General features: G+C 33.4%; 1 protein-coding gene across 1 annotated transcript; it reads right to left on the reverse strand.

The window, feature by feature from the left end:
* Positions 1–2,426: 2,426 nt before the first annotated feature.
* Positions 2,427–3,027, reverse strand: LOC133182935 (late histone H2B.L4-like). Its single transcript, XM_061317816.1, has one exon. It carries the CDS (start codon positions 3,013–3,015, stop codon positions 2,623–2,625), a length of 393 nt encoding a protein of 130 aa, XP_061173800.1. The 5' UTR covers positions 3,016–3,027; the 3' UTR covers positions 2,427–2,622.
* Between the last annotated feature and the right edge of the window lie 14,156 nt (positions 3,028–17,183).

Below are 17,183 nucleotides of genomic sequence, written 5' to 3' on the forward strand. Positions count from 1 at the left end.
TTGCTGGATCTGAGTAGGTTCATTCTAAAGTAACTTTAAGCCCTCTGTTGGCTAAACTTACATGGATTATACATATAAGGATACACACCACTAGACTTGCTTCAGATGCTGGATTTGACCTACATTTTCCAGATAAGCAACCAGGTTAAAGTTTTTGGAGCAGGTTAATTCTCAAGTAACTATAAGTCCTATGCTGATCAACCTTACATTGATGAAGATACAGAGCAAACTTGCATTGATGATACATCTAGGGATGCAGTGTGCTACCAGACTTCCTTCAGATGCTGGATGTGAAGTACACTTTCCAGATGACTGACCAGGTTAAAGTGTTTTAAGTAGGTCCATTCCCCAAGTGACTATAAGGCCTACCTAGACCAAACATGTATGGATGATGCATCAATGGATGCACACTTAACAGACTTGTTTTGTATGCTAGATCTGACCTGCATTTTCTAGATGAGTGACCAGTTTAAGTTTTTAGGATAAGTCCATTCCCAAGTAACTGCAAACCCTACCTGAACCAAAATTGTATAAATGTTGCCTCTAGGGATGCACACTACTAGATCATTTGCCTTTGGGACTTTGCCTATCTTCAAGATAACATTTGTTGAGGTAAGCTCTGTAATCTTTGATTACCTTTGTTTTTTCGGGCAACAGGCCAGGTGTTAACTCTTGGAAAATTCACCAGCAAAGCAGGCTTTACAAATGAAATTTGACAGAACGTAATGGAAGGTCATTCTTTGGTCAATATACTGATACAGATTATCTGTGTTGATATATATATATAAAAGTAGGATAAAGACTTCAGAATAAAAAGCTCTGAAGTCTCTGGTTTTATCCTTCACCATAAGCCTAACACCAGAAGCTGACATACACGTACCCTCTGTAAACTTACAATTTGTTGAAATAATTTTTGAGAATGAGTGGATTACAATAAAGAGGCTTGACAAAGGGCATCTGAAACGATTCATTTTGAATTTTTAAATGACCCAAACCCATTTATTGAGCATCTCCACTTGAAGAAGTATATCCCTTTATTTGAACATTTCACTTAAGTGATTCCTCCACCGAGAGTATATTGGACATCTTTAATCATTTACTAAATTAAAAGAAACAAGAGACTCATGGGGCACAACAATGCTCACCTGAGTAACTATGGCCATTCCTGTTTTTCATCAGCAGATTCTTTTTCCTGTGTAAAACTTTATGTGGATGAATCCTTATAAAGATGAATGATAATGGCTTTGCTGTTCTTGAGAAAGATTTTTCCTACATTTTTTCTGTGTGAAACTTTGATTGCCCATTGTGGCCCCACCCTACCCTGGAGGTCACGATTTGAACAAACTTGAATATACACTACCTGTCTATGCTTCCATATGACTGATCATGGCTTTTGTTCTTGAGAGGATTTTAAAAGATTTTTCCTATATATTCTTAAGGAAAACTTGATTGCCCATTGTGGTCCCACCCTACCCCTGGAGATCATGATTTGAATGAACTTGAATTTACACTAACTGTGGATGCTTCCATATAAACATGACTGATAATGGCTTTGCTGTTCTTGAGATTTTCCCAATGCATTCCTATGTAAAACTCTGATTGCCCATTGTAGCCCATCCTCCCACCTGGGGTCATAATTTGAACAAACTTGAATCTACACTACCTCATGATGCTTCCAAATAAATATGACTGATCATAGCTTAGCTGTTCTTAAGATTTTTCTTATATATACCCATGTAAAACTTTTATCACCCATAGTGGCCCCATCCTACCCCTGGGGGTCATAATATGAACAAACTTGAATTTATGCTTTGTCAGGAAGCTTTCACACAAGTTTCATCTTTTCTGGCCCAGTGGTTCTTGAGGTGTTTAAATGACTCCACCCAATTTTTACTTTTCTTATCTCCCCTTGGAAAAGGTGGTGGCCCTTCATCTGATCAAACTTGAATCACCTTTACCCAAAGATACTCTGTGCCATGTTTGGTTGAAATTGGCCCAGTGGTTCTTGAGAAGATGAAATTGTAAAAAGTTAACACCACCACCCACGACATACATTTTGATCAGAAAAGCTCACCTGGGCCTTCGGCTCAGGTGAGCTAAAACATGTATATCATATGCCCCCATTTTAGACTAGATTTCTCATTAAATTATCAAAAAGAGACTTGCTCACCACCAACCCCCTTTCTGACCATATGAAGGCTACTTAAAAATCATTTAAATCAATTTCATTTTGCTGAACTGAGTCTAGGTAGACAGATCACATCTTTTAGCTGCAAATTCTTACAACTTCCAATCAGGTCAGTCACCCCTTCATAAAATTTTCATTTCATATGCATTACAATCATGAAGCTATTACTTTCTAGTTTTTACCCTTCATACACATTGACTAATCAGCAAATAAACATCAAGTATTAAGACAACTTCAGTCAGGTTCTATTTTTACTTATGAACACTCCAAAATGACAATGTTAATTTTTTGTTAAAATCAAGCAAATTTTGAACAAAGAAACATTTTTTGTCACAGCAATACATTGTACTGCATGCAGACATGTTAAACAAAAAGGTGAAAAGAGCATTACGAAATCGTCGACAAAAAAAACACTTGTTCTTGTTAAAAGTTGTTTAAGCTGAGCTAGTGTACTTTGTGACAGCTTTGGTTCCCTCGGACACGGCGTGTTTGGACAGTTCCCCGGGAAGTAGCAGACGAACAGCCGTCTGGATGTCACGGCTGTTCATGGTTGGCCGGCGGTTATACTTGGCCAGTTTGGACGCTTCAGATGCAATTCTTTCAAATATATCGATCACAAACGAATTCATTATACCCATGGCACGGTTCGACATTGTTAGTTCGGGATGGACTTGCCTCATTACTCGGAAGATGTAAACTTTAAAGGATTCCTTCCTTTTCTTGGTCCGTTTCTTTTTGTCTGGTGCTGATTTTCCGGTAGATTTCGGCTTTGGTGGACGTACAGTTGCCGGTTTACTCCCCGATTTCTTTCCTTTCGTCGGCATCATGCAAGATTACCAAGTTCGGCGCCAAAATTCTTGATGCAGCACGTGATGAAATGAATCGTACACGAGTTTTCATTGGTTTTTATAAAAGCATCAGTTCTAAATTTAGATTCTGAAATTAGAGAGAGAGAGAGAGAAAGAGATGTGTCTTCTGTTGATAAGCAATCACTCCTGTTGTAGAAGTAAATTAATGATTTTTTTATTACAACACCACAAAAGGGATTAAAAAATTTACAGAAAAAGATTAAAAAAAGAAAGAAAGAAAAAGATAAATCACGCTTTAACCAATATTTGTTAAAATAGTATGCCAGTATATAATTTCGAGCCATAATTTTAAATGGTGTAAGCTTTATTGAAATCTGTGGTTTTCTTCAGTAGCAACAAAGTAAAACATTGTTATAAAGAATGAAAATCCTGTGGTTGAAATTCAGATCCACACTTTGTCGGTATTCTAGAAGGGTGGCTTAACTAGTAAGCAAAGTGGCGCATGGATGGTCTCCTCGTATGAAATCCAGCACTTGAACTGTGGTCGTGTATAGAAATTGGAGGGGCTTAGGGAGTATTTCGTGACATGTTAGAGAGAAATACATGTACTTCTTTGATATGCATGCCCCACCCCTTCAAAAAAGGGGGGGGATTAATATAGGAAGATGACATTTGAATTCTTTTAATTCATGTGCGCTTTGGTTTCTACTGCTTATGTACATTGCGATTTTTATATTCTACTTAAGCATTAAGCTTTAAAGATGTATCGTGCGAGGATCTAGAGGGGGGTCCGGACCCCCTTAGAATTTGCAGAGTTATTCAAAGTACATTGTATATAGCAATTGTATGAAGCAAATAAAAAATGACTTTGGACCACGCCCTCCCCCCCCCCCTCCCCTTAGAAAACGTGGACCCCACCATCACCACCACGAAATCGGTGATTTTCACGTTTTGGAAATGGATTTTAGGTTTGTTTTGTTGTTGTTTTTTTTTTTTTTTTTTTTTTGATTTTGCTTGTCTAGAAATTTTATGGATTTAAAACGTTTGGTAAGGGAATTTTTGTTTGTTTGTTTTTGTTTTTTTTTTTTTGTTTTTTTTTTATTGTCGAGAAATTTTTGGGTTAGATTTTTTTTTGACTGGGATGGACCCATCCTGGAAAAAAAATTCTGGTACATATAAATGTTTATATAGATATATATAAACATGTATACTCCTTTTCACCTTTTTTTAGACCCTTTACATGTATATTCTTATGTTTGTTCCCTCTTTCTGTCCATATGGGCCCTGAATTATTAATAAAGCTTACCTTATCTTATGTAGACACTAGTATTGAAAGTTTTAGCTCCCCCCCCCCTTTCTGTGAAAGTATTTTTCATTTGCTGTCGTAATTTTAAAGTATACTCTGCCTCTCCCCACTCAGCACTATATACGCATCACAACTCCTCGACCGGAATCCCCTTTCCTGTCTGGAAAAAGCTTCCTTTGGGTTAAAGAACATTTCCTTAACAAATTATCTCTGTATAAGTATATACATTTTAGCGTTATGAGATATGCAACCGAGGTTACTGTATTTTTGTTTATTAAAGAATTAAAGAGAAACAAAGGTTATAATCCCACTTTTGATATTAACATAGCCCCATTGCCTGTAAATCTAGGAGGTTCCCCTGATAACAGCGATATCATTCTTAAATCTTTTGCAGTAACCACGGCATCTTTCCCATAAAATCCTTTGAACCAAATATGACCTTTCTACCAAAATGTTCTTGTAATTATGCTCAAAGCTTCAAATTAGTGATTTTACGTCTTCGCCAGAATGTTTCAAATACGCAGTTAACATTTGCTATGGATATAGAGTCACATGTGAATCTGATGGGTCACTGTAATAAGTAATGAGGGTCAATATTAAGACAGTTCCCCTTATGACACTTCGTCTCGGTTTTTAAAGTATCCTCCAAGAATTCTGATTTCCCTTTTTTTTTGTCGTTAATCCGAAAAAAAAAAAAAAAAAAAAAATCACGACCCAATAAATGTTGCATACTAATACTAGTGTATATCAGCGTACAGTATATTGTCCGTAGTATATTGTCCTGTGACCAGCTGTAACTAAAAAGTACAATGCTACACATACTTTTTGCCGTGTCCCGTAAACAATAAGACGAAAGGGGATTCAAAATTTAAAGAAAAATTATGGACCTCACATTGATTTTTATTGATTTTTTAAGAAATTAAAATAGACTTAAATCTATTTCGGCGATATGCCGGGTTACCAAAGGCCAAGCAGTGCATTCGGTGAAGGCCGGTTTGAAAATGAAGTCCACTAGTACCCTAATGTTCTACAGTCTTGCCTAAATGTATATGTTCCGAGAATAATCTTGACAACCAAATCAAACATGCCGAATAAAGCATCACCCAAGTTCAAACAGGGCGAAGGAATCGATGAGACAAATGACGACACTCATATTTATTAATCTTACATAACAATCTACAGGTGCTCCCGAACTACGAAGCAAATTTCCAGGGTTGCTTAGATGAAATAAAGAAATTCAAGGCTGATTTTATGAAAAGAGCATTTAATAAAATGGTGAATTCCAATGTGCCACTCAAAGTTACGTAACAGTTTTTTTTTAATTTAATCTGAAAGTTCGAATTCTTTATAAAAAATAACTTCAAAGCACATTAAACTTGCATATTGCTATGTAGAGATAAAAAGAAGATATATAAAACATTTCTAGACAGCATTATTCTCTGGAAATTTTGAGCGTTTGATAAATTTATAAATATAAAAAAGACTTGTATGAGGAGACCAGTTTTAGAGTTTAATTATTAAACCAGAACACAGAAATCTAATTAAAAAAAAGGCAGTCGCAATAATGTATAATATTTTCTCTTTATACTCCATTCTAAAAATGTATCTATGTTTTTAAACAGTCAAAATCTATTGTGGTTTCGATAGATTCGATCAAATCCAGAAGGTGGAAAAGCTTTAGGAAATAAATGTTTAAAGCATCTAAAAAATTGTGCAATATTATCGGAAATAATATTCCCGCTTGAATTTGAAAATAATGTAGACATATTACTTAGTATATAGTATATATTACTTGATATTGAAACAGATGTCGATTTTGTAAAGGTACGTTCGATCTAATGATATACATATATATAAGAGGGTTGTCCCAAAATTCCGTAGACAAGCGTAGTTTTGTAGGAACCCGGTGTCATAAATTAATGAAACTTTGTACAAAGGTTAAACCAACAATAACTAATAAATTTATAGACAAATATTAAGTAATTACACAGATTGACCATATCTAAATAAAATAGTTCATTGTCTGGTGTAAGAAGGCGGCGTAGTACCTAAAAGTTGCAATTAAAAATCTGTATATAATATTTAAAATCCCACAAAAAAGTATTTACTACTAAGAATCTCAGTAATAGAAATCAAAATTATTATTATCGTATTTTTAACTACCTTTTTTAAAATTTTGGTGTATATGGTTTAACGAATATGAATTTTGTAATGTGATATATCCACCGTTTTGAAATCTGACTAGTTGAAAAATGGCGTCTGCGTTGACACTGGCGGCGCACTTGATCAAATGTGTTGATCCTGAATTCCCTCCTACAAAAATGCATGTTATAAATGTTTGATACACATGGAAATGTTTTCTGGTCCTCAGAATATCAAAATGACTGAAATGGTTTCTGTATGTGAAGAACGGAAACTAATTTTAAAAAAAAAAGCGAGCAAAGAATCGGGCAAGAGTAACACTGTACAACTCCATCAAAGAGGGCAGATGAAAAACCCGTAGAAACATATGGTTTTCAAAATAATATTGTTTCATACATGTACATGCACAAACTTTGTTCATATATTTTAATGTTTAATCATATCATAATGATTAAGATATATCACATTTATATTTATAATTTTTATGATTAATTAAAAGAACTTGATTCTGGTAATTAATGTATTTCCCCCAAAATTTGAACTTTTTTTGACGTCGGAGATTGCTACGGGTGTTAGAGAACCATAACACTTCAATTCTTGTTACTCAAATTGTTTTTAAGTGATCATGTTAAAACTTCGTAATTTATCTGCAACAACACACTATATCTACCCAGAAAATTTTATAAAGATATATTATTTTCTGTAAAAAATATGAGCTCAGTCTACGGAATTTTGGGACAACCCTCGTATATGTATAAACCATAAAAAAAATACACAAAATGTACATATAATTCGGGGACATTGATCAGTTTATGAAACATTGATTTTTCGACCTTTTTTCGATAGGCTCCATATACCTATGATCCGGTATAATTTATTTATTTTGATAAAGTATACGTATTTCGAGAACAAAGACTTTCGCACCGATTAATTTTCATCAAACCTGACAAATGACGAAGTTTTTGTTTACCTTTCCAAACAACGTAAACGAAAAACGATGCACTCTCACACGTTGACTTATAAATCTTACCAAAGTTCGTTTAAAGATTAAAACAAAATCAGCGGAATATTTGTTAAATGTTATTGAGTTCTGACTTCATGATTATTCCAAAAACACCTCGAGCGTTTAGGATTGATTTTGACATTAAACCCTGGATTAACCCTTAGCTATATATTACCTACCAGGGATATGCCTGGAACAAAAATTTCAGACCCCGGAGTCTATTATTGAAGAAGCCAAGGAATTTACTAATAAATAATTTAAAGTCTTTAAAATCTATTTACTTTAAACTCGGACTAATCTCACGGTAACATGAAGGGTAGCGCCTTTGGGGATTACATTTGCTGTGTCTTAAAATCCCAAATACAGAAAAATGCGATAGTAATCAATTGGAGAATCTATAAGAAATTGATTTACGAAATATAAATAACAGTAGGCATGTCCCGAATGATTAAGAAGATATCAAATTACCAAAAATAATTCATTTAAGAAACATCGCTTGCTAGATTCTAACAGAAGAAAGGAGGCGCGTGGTATGTACTGGTAGTAAATTTTGGCAAGAAACAAGGAAATTTAATTTCTTTATCATCCGTTTAGAGTTTGAGCACATATATTCGTTACTATGTTAAAGATGATAAACAATATTTTAATCATTTTCATTTTATTTTTACGCTTTGTCATTGCACATTAAAGTGTACAAGGGTGTCACAATATATTCTATTTCATTTCTGATATATATGGGGGATATCTAAAACAGTCTATGACTAAAATATTAGGCAGAAAATATCAAGTTCATTGTTTTGAACTGGATTAATCTTGAACCTTCAATATGTTTTCTTAAGTTATTGGCTCATTTTAACTGAATCATCTTTTTTTTTTTTGCCGCCAAAAGTTGCACGTGACCTATGAGACAATGACAACATTCATATTGTTGCTGCTGTTCCTTGTTGGAACTTACGCGGTTAATGATACAACAATTTATTATGGTGGATCCATGAGTTTTGCCACTTATAGAGACCATGAAGACAACGATACATTAAAGGTAAAAATTACAATTTTATATTCTTTCTTTCAAAATGTCCGAAATTTTGTGAACAGAAAGCTAATTTGCTCTTTCCCAGTGGTTCAAATTACCGTAATGGAAAAGAAACTGTCAAAAACAATCCTACTTTAAAATGAAAAAAAGATGCTTGTTTTCATATACATTTTTAACGTTTTATTTGCTACCTGTATGATCATAATTTTTTCAAGCCGTTTATTTGTCTATATTGAAGAAAATAAGAAAAGAATCATATTCCAAAACTTAATTTTCTCCCTTTCATTTTTCTGTTAACCAGAATGGCGTTCCAAATCCACAAAAAGCCCATAACGTATAACCAGCAAAAATAATTGTAAAATAACATCTATGAATATTTAATATGGATTCAATTAATTTCTTGTGTCCATTTTTCTTGACTAGTATTGCTAAAAATTCAACGGTAGGGTTGGACAAAATTTCGTAGAATATGTATGAAAGGTAATTGTCTCTATTCGTTAAGACAATTAATTCGTGGGAAAGGGGAACCCACAAAATAAATGAATTCCTGCAAAAATACAATAAATCCCCATAATTCTAATCAATGTTTCATACGTGTGAATAAATATTTAGTCGCGAAAACCTTCATTTACAAGTCCAAGAATTGTTTATCATCATCAAGATAAGTTAGCAATGGTAAAAAAAAAACTATAACAGTAGAAGTACAGAAATGAAAAAAAAAACTATTAGTATAAATATATTTTAGAATCACTTTACGTAAGTTAACAGAAGAAACGCTGATTTGTTTCGTTATTTAAAACATGGATACTGTGAATCATAACTTCTTAACTTTAACTAAAATTATGATTGACTTATGCAAATTATGTTTTATTTAACTAATGTGTTTTTTCTATCATAAATCAAAACATGCGGATGTTAAGGATAAATAACACAAACAAATATTTTCTTTAAAAATTCAACTATCATATTGCAATATGAGCTGCATTTTTGAGAATTTTATTTTGCTGTTGAATTTTGCAACAAAAATTTCTGACATCAAAGTTGCAGCTCATATTGCTTTAAGTGATATCTATTTGGTTAACTTTATGCATGTCCAAACCACAAATTTTGGTGAAAAGTGGGAAAATATAACTAAACAGTTCAGTATAATTCTTCACAAGTTTTAGAAATGTTATAAAGTTTTGTGACAGAAAGGCTTCTTGGAAATCTTCAAGAGTCTATTTTTACATTTTACACAATCAAAATTTCCTAATTCGATTTCCGTTGAAAGAATATCGAAAAAATAGCAATGTAACTCTTCTGTGTTGGATATAAGAAAATTTGTTGAGTATGTCTCTTTAAAAATCTTTTTAAAATGTTGTATCTACTGATGTCAAGAGTGATAAACACTTCAGATCTGGAGGTGCCATATAAGTTCGCAGTCTATCAAGCATACGTTGAATTTTAGACCACGCACGTTTTCTCTCTTTTCGTTTGTTTTTCCTGTTGTTTTGTTTCTGTTTTGTTTTTTGTTTTGGGTTTTTTTTTGTGGTTTTTTTGTTGTTGTTTTTTTGGTGGAAGGGAGGGCTTAACCAAAAATAATATAGCACGACATTTTTATAAAAACTACAAGAAAACAAACTAATGGACTCAACTTTGAAGATATGCATATAAAAACCAAGGTTAAGAGATTTGACCTTCTAGGTAATGTTCAAAAAAGACAAAAAATGGTAGACCAAATGCACAAAGCATAATTTGCATTCGATAAACTCGGTATATCAATTGTAAACTACGGGTTACAGATGGAAACTATAGTTAACCATTTAGTGCACTGTTGTTTCTTCCTGTGAAATTGTATTTGCCCGTGTAAACTTTGGTTTGGAATGCTCAAACAAGTTCATGAAACTAAGAATACATGTTAAGAATGGTTTTTAATTGATAAATATGTAATCATGCTTGCAAATTACACTTCAGAGAAAATTCATAAATATAGTTTACGAGGGTCTCTTATATCTGTTAATCATAGATTCACAGATTATGAAATTATATATATTTATATATATATATATTATATATTTATTAGATAAAATGTTTCCCGTTTCTTTAATTTTTCGATTGCAATGATCTGGACCCATAATTTTTATCTAGTTATTCCAGCAAACGTTTTCACAGACATTAACTATATAGTTTACAGAAATAAAAAAATAATTAGCGTTTGTATGGTTTAACTTTAAAATATAGATGAAGTCGTCCTCACAGCGTCAGGAGTCCTGAGGCAACGAGAGTTGACGTTGTGAGGATGAGATCAAACAACGTCGTTAGCTATACGTTTATTTTCTCCCTCGTTTCACTCCTCCGAAAATAAATATTTTCTTGACTAATTTTTAGAAAAACAAAGAAAAAGAATATTTTATAGGATTGTTGCGTTCGTTACAAATCGCAGTTTTATTCAATGTAATACAAATGACATATATAAATTTTACAAAGTAAACAATGACAGGGCTGGGCGGGCAGGGAAAGCCAAAGACACAAAACAACCTACGAACGTCGCATTAATCGAACGTTCCCGGGTGAGTGTATATATACTGAGCGCGCGTGCATGAAAAACCAATTTTCTTAAGATACGAAGATTCACGGAAAGTACCGAAACTAAAAACGTAAAGAAATAAATTTACTTCGTGTATTGAGAAACTTAGTTTATCAAATGCAAAATTGTTTACTTTCTCTCATTTTAAAGAATTAAACGTGCCATAGATATGCAGTTATTTTGGATATTAAGGAGAACGATGGTAAATCATGATGTTCCACATTTTTTGTGTGTACTACTTTAATATGTGTATATTCTCTTTTATTTTTACATCTATTGGAACAAACTATACCATTTTTTCGAAAATGCCATTTCCCTAACAAGTAGAAAAATGAGCTATATTTTTTTTTTGAATTCTTATATTGTAATAGGTGCACCTGAAGCTTCTTACTGGATGGAAAATAGGAAAAGGACCATGTGGACATCAATGTCCGCGAACCAGAACCAGAACGAGCACGCTGACTACCAGAAAACAGATGCTCCAAACGAAAGGTCCAGACTATTTCGGTACATGGAGTTTAGAGTGGAAAGAAACACCAAACCAACCGGATGCTAATACTACAAACATCTCTCCCACTGTTGCCACGAACATAACAGAGACGGTGGAAATTGTTAATCCTATGGCGGAATGGGAACTAGACACAGCAGATATCTTTGTTCCAATACCCGAAAATATCCAATACGTAGACATAATGTGAGTTAATACTCAATATTGCAGTGGTTTAAAAATAAACGAGAATACTCGCTGTTATATTACTGTACTTTATACTGCCCCATAAATAGATAATATTTTTTACATATCACAGTCATTTCTTCATTTTGAATTAATTAATGTGGACTTTTTTCCCTCAACATTCTTGCAGATAATGAGATTGGTGTGTGATTGTATGATGATAAGTTACCAACAAATCTAGCAAAAGTTTCAGTCTTTAACACCCTCTTTAATAGAAATTACATTCCTTGAATTTTCAAAAATTCATGAAAATTCCTATGTTCTTTTTTTTAATATGTCTGCAAAAATTAAGGTGAGTCTAGACGTGAAATAAGGAAGTCCAGTAAATTTTTTTTAAAATTGTTGACTTCAACTTTGAAGAAGAATAAAGCATAGCTATAAAATATGGATATTTCTGGTGACGAAAATTGTAATCATGGATTTTAACATTAATTAGAAAAACTTCCGTATTTTTAGTCAGTGTCAGGATGTTTAATTCACTCTCACTATTAAAAAAGAGTATTTTCTTAAACACTCTTCTTGAAAGGAAGGAGAATTTGGCTGCGAATTTGATATTTTCATAGTGAAAAATAATACATCTGAAAACATCAGTCTACTACCAACTTTACTCAATGTGAAAGGCGAAGATAATGAACGGTGATCAATCTCATAAATACAGTAAACAAAACGAATCGTGAACAGGGCAAAAACACGGACCCCTGGAAACACCAGAGATGGGATCATGTGCTTAGGAGGAGTAAGCATCCCCTATCGACCAGTCACGCCCGTCGTGTGACCTATATTCATCTGGAAGACAGAGTAATCCGCAGTCAAATTTAGTATAAAAGCAATGACATAACAATGGTATGAAACATTTCAGACAAATTACGACCCAACGATAGGTTATATTTACAAACAAGGTCGTTATGGATGAATTAAAAAATAATGAAAAAAATCAACTTACCGAAACATATTTTTCAATTATAACATCGTACTGTATTTACATTCTAGCTAAAATTTCTAAATTGACAATAGAAAAGAAAAATGCATAAGAAGGTTTAAGAATTTTTATCAGCAGAACTTCGTTGGAAAAAATGAAATATTACTACACCCTAAAAGACTTTCTAAATATATCATTAAAAGAAATAACAGTTTTTTTTTATCCTTCAGACTTGCGTCAGGGATATAAATAATTAGATTTAAACCTTGATTGAGTTTCTTCTCTTATGAAAAAATTGGATTTTTGATCATTATTTTTGTCTCAATTCTGATTAGAAATTTTTCCAGGAAAGTCTTTATTTCCAACATAAACCATTATCATCTATTTCATAGATCCTCAAAAAATATTAAATTTCCAAATTTCACAAAAAAGTGTTGCAATCCTGACATTTTGGGCATAACTGTTTTTGTGACTTAAGATATCAGTGTGATATTTGGCAAGTATTTAGCCAATAGCAAAAGACAGTCATAGAAATTTATTCACGTCACCTGTATTTTTAGTGCAGGTTGATAAATATGTGTCCAGTCATTTTTTAAATTCACCATTGTAACGACCGTAGAGTTTGCGAAAAACTGACTTTAAACGGGGTTGTTGAAATCCTTGTTACATCAACATACACTGTATTTGTCAGTAGCTTCCTTTGGTATTGATCGTACATAGAGCATGCTCTTGCGTATCGAATCAGTTGGGAGACATAAACACTATATACGGTTGGAATATTACTACATAAATAAGGGAAGTTCACGATGGAAAAGCTGAAGTCATCCCGTTTGTCACACAGTTTAGTAATTAGTTGGCCGTCATCGTATAATATAAATCATATACGGTACCAATTTTGATGCACCAGATGCGCATTTCAACAAATTATGTCTCTTCGTCTATAGTCAGTAAAATATCCAAATATGAAACAGATCTGACAGACTCTGTCCTGTCATTTATTTCGAGTTTTTTTTTTTATTTCGAGTCGACATATGAATAAAAGTACGAATTGTTAATTGATAAAACGTTGTCGATATATCTAAAGGTTTAGTTGAAGGCCATAGCAGGGGTTTTCTTCTTCTCATGTAAACGTTTTTGAATAAATTCTGCTTTATAGGAATATAAAAACAAGTCGTCTAATTTCAATTAGTGCCCATGGAAATTCTAACAGAAACTGATTGTTGGAAGACCTGGACTGGGTTGCTCAAAACCTTGGTCAGCACTAACCGCCGGTTAAATCTCTTATCCAGCGGTTAACTTTTAACCATTGGTTAAATTCTGTTGCTCAGAATTTATCCACTGGTTAACTTTGCTATCCAGTGGTTAAATATTGGCCAAAGTTAGCCATTCCACAGAGGTGGGTTAAGTCTCTTATCCAGTGGATAATCATGGCTACCTTGTTATTGTTTTTAGTAAATTTTGGAGGATAACAAAAGAAACAAAGGTTTATATGCATTGTAATCATGAATTTAATGTTAATGAGTACTATAACAAAGACACAGTCATTTATAAGTCAAGTAGAAATGGCTTTGCAACAATATGGAAGAGGGGATTACAACACTATCAAAGATATGATAGGATTTCATGTCTTCAGCATCAGCAGGTGTTTCGAATGTTCTTTCAAGGCTAAAATTGTTGCAAAGGATGTCATCAAGTGGCAATTCCCTGCTGATAGAAAAAATGATTATAAATATATATATATGTATGTAAAAATGAATAAAATTGTTTGTCATTTGTATATAGGTTTACCAATTGATACAAGTAAATTGATATATTAGTTTGGTAAACAAACAAAAATTATTAAAATACATTATTGACACCCCCCTCCCCTTCTCTTCAAATGTCTTGCTTTTTTTATTTCACCATTTCTTTTTTTACAATATTAATTATCATTCGCTACGCAATGATTTTTTTCATTGGCCCCATTTTGTTAAGCAATGCTTCTTGCCTTCTGCATTAAATAAAGAGTGCACTATTTCCTTTGATTTTACATTCTTTTTGACTAGGTCCCTCTATGATTATAAATAAATAAAAAATAATTATAGAAATGATTTGCACATTTGATATCTATAGATACCTATATATAGTCCTTTATTTTCTCTAAATATTGATGCTTATTGAAAGGTGTGGTATTTATGTAATACACGTTGGATAATGCATTCATGCACTGTAGTTACACAGGTATTGATAGGGAGCGAAATGCCTTAGTGACGAACTCACTATCTATGTATTCGACCATGACATTTCTGTAATTTACAGAAGTGCAAATAGTAGTGACTACCAACTATCGGTGTTATTAAGACAGATATAAATGTGATGAAAGTTTATTTTTTTCTTTGTAAGTGTTTGAAATGAGTCCCCTCTGGCAAGGTAACTATTTAAATCGAGAACGCAGCCAGTGCGAATTTCCTCGGATGCATAGCAGACGACGTTTACATGCTGATAACAGGTAAAGGTGTTCAGTCAGTTATTATTTAAGTATGAGATGATGCAAAATGATGTACTTACCCTGGAAATATAGCCAAGTACTGAATAGGAATAATTCCGAAGAGATATGGCGAGTCACTATGCATTGTCTTGAACACTATAGATTCAGTGAGGGCTATGGTGCCCACCATCAGTCTTATTTTACACAGCCTACTATCCATCTTGGCCGTGGTACTAATTCTCCTATACCACTCTATGTTCTTATTGATCCTCCACTTGAATTTACAGCATAGTTAAATTCTTAGCCAAACATGTGTTTTCTTGACTTTTTGTGACTTAAACCGTTTGTTAAGTTTTGATAACTGTTGCATCTATAGGCGTTTCTCCACGTCTTTAATACACTGTTGTAACATTATAGCTTCTCACTTTTCACTCATATGATATTTACCATGGTAGCCATTTTTTTTAGTTGACAAGTGGACAAATGTAATGCATTGTGGGATACTAACCACTGGTTAAATCATTTAACCTATGGTTAATTAACCAGGGGCTAATTTTATTTTGAGAAACAGATATTTGACCAGTGGTTAGTTGGCCAGTGAATATAGAATTTAACCACCGGCTAACTTAACCAGTGGTCAAAATTAACCAGTGTTTTGAGCAACCCAGTCCTGGTCTCTAAAGATTACATTGATATTGTTAATGAGGAACTCCAACATCTTTATATTTTTTTCTCAGCAGTTAATATTTCGGTAATAATTATATAAGAACAAATAAACACGTGCTTGTTTAATTTTACAGATTTGAAGGACATTCCTGGCTGGAATTGACATTAAACCACTTGGCCAGACCACCAAACTGGCACATGCAAACGACAGTTAATTCACGTAGTCGGAGTGACACAAAAATGCCGAACAGAAGCCCTGTTGTTCAAATGAAGCCATTCTTCAAGTATGTATTCTTGAGGGTTTTTGTTTGCTCTGGACTGTGTGTGTGTGTGTGTTTATTAAGCTGAAGAAAATCATGTTAAAAAAATCTAATATGCAGAAATTTAAATTCATGTATCTAGGAATTACATATTGTAAATTGAATTGGGCTATGCGCATTACAGAGTATTCGTTGAAATAATAATTTTTAATAAGGAATTTCATGATTTCATTGATTAAATCCAATATTAATTGTATTGATTTTAGTAAAATTTATGAAATCCAAACTATCATATATGACATGTATCCCCTGAAGAAAATTCACGATGTTACACAGCAATGTGATGTTTGAAACAACATCGGATTACATTTCATATATAGTGCAATAAGCACAAATGTGCATCGTAGGGTTGCACTTAAATAAGTATGTCAATCTTAACAACATTGCTTTCATGCAAGAAAACTGAAAGTGGTCTCTGTCATTGTATGCCTAACTCGTATTCAGGTGAATCGTTCTTTAACTACCTCTCTCCTCTGCGCCGTCAGTTTGCACTGCGCGATCCGTCTGCATACTTGCTAAGTATTGTCTCAGCCTTGAATTCTGCTCCTTTGAGCAATTGTGGAACTCTACTTCTTAATTCTCTGTTTAATTTTTTTCCTGGCGATTCTCTAGTTATGATATGCGGTGTACTTCGGTAACGTAAGAGAAAATATGCATATATTTCAAACCTTCAGTCTTTGCATTCTAGTACCGATCTAGTGCCGATTCATAGTGCCGATCTATTTAGTTCTACAGCCTCTCCATTAGATTGAGGCCAATATATGTTTAATATTGTTCCCTGCAGAGAAATTTTGAAATTCATTGGAGATGAATTGTCTGTTGTTGTCTTTGACGATTTCCCCCGGTAATCTCTGTTTCACTAAGGGTGCAGTTTGCATATGCAACTGATTGAAATTCCGTTATTGTGTTTCTGCTCCAATATTGCTCCGACTCAGTAAGGACTTTCGTCAACTTTAACTGTGTTTTCGATTCAGTTGATATTTAGAGGATGTACGTAAGACCAATAGCCTTTCCAATGCTGCTGTTTGGTC

Source organism: Saccostrea echinata, unplaced genomic scaffold, assembly GCF_033153115.1.
Source record: "Saccostrea echinata isolate AGI-Se365-2 ecotype Australia unplaced genomic scaffold, CSIRO_AGI_Sech_v1 ptg000009l, whole genome shotgun sequence".
NCBI lineage: Eukaryota > Metazoa > Mollusca > Bivalvia > Ostreida > Ostreidae > Saccostrea > Saccostrea echinata.

What these genes read in the sequence shown, in the direction of transcription:
- LOC133182935 (XM_061317816.1), bottom strand. Translation starts at nt 3,015, where the DNA reads ATGATGCCGACGAAAGGAAAGAAATCGGGGAGTAAACCGGCAACTGTA.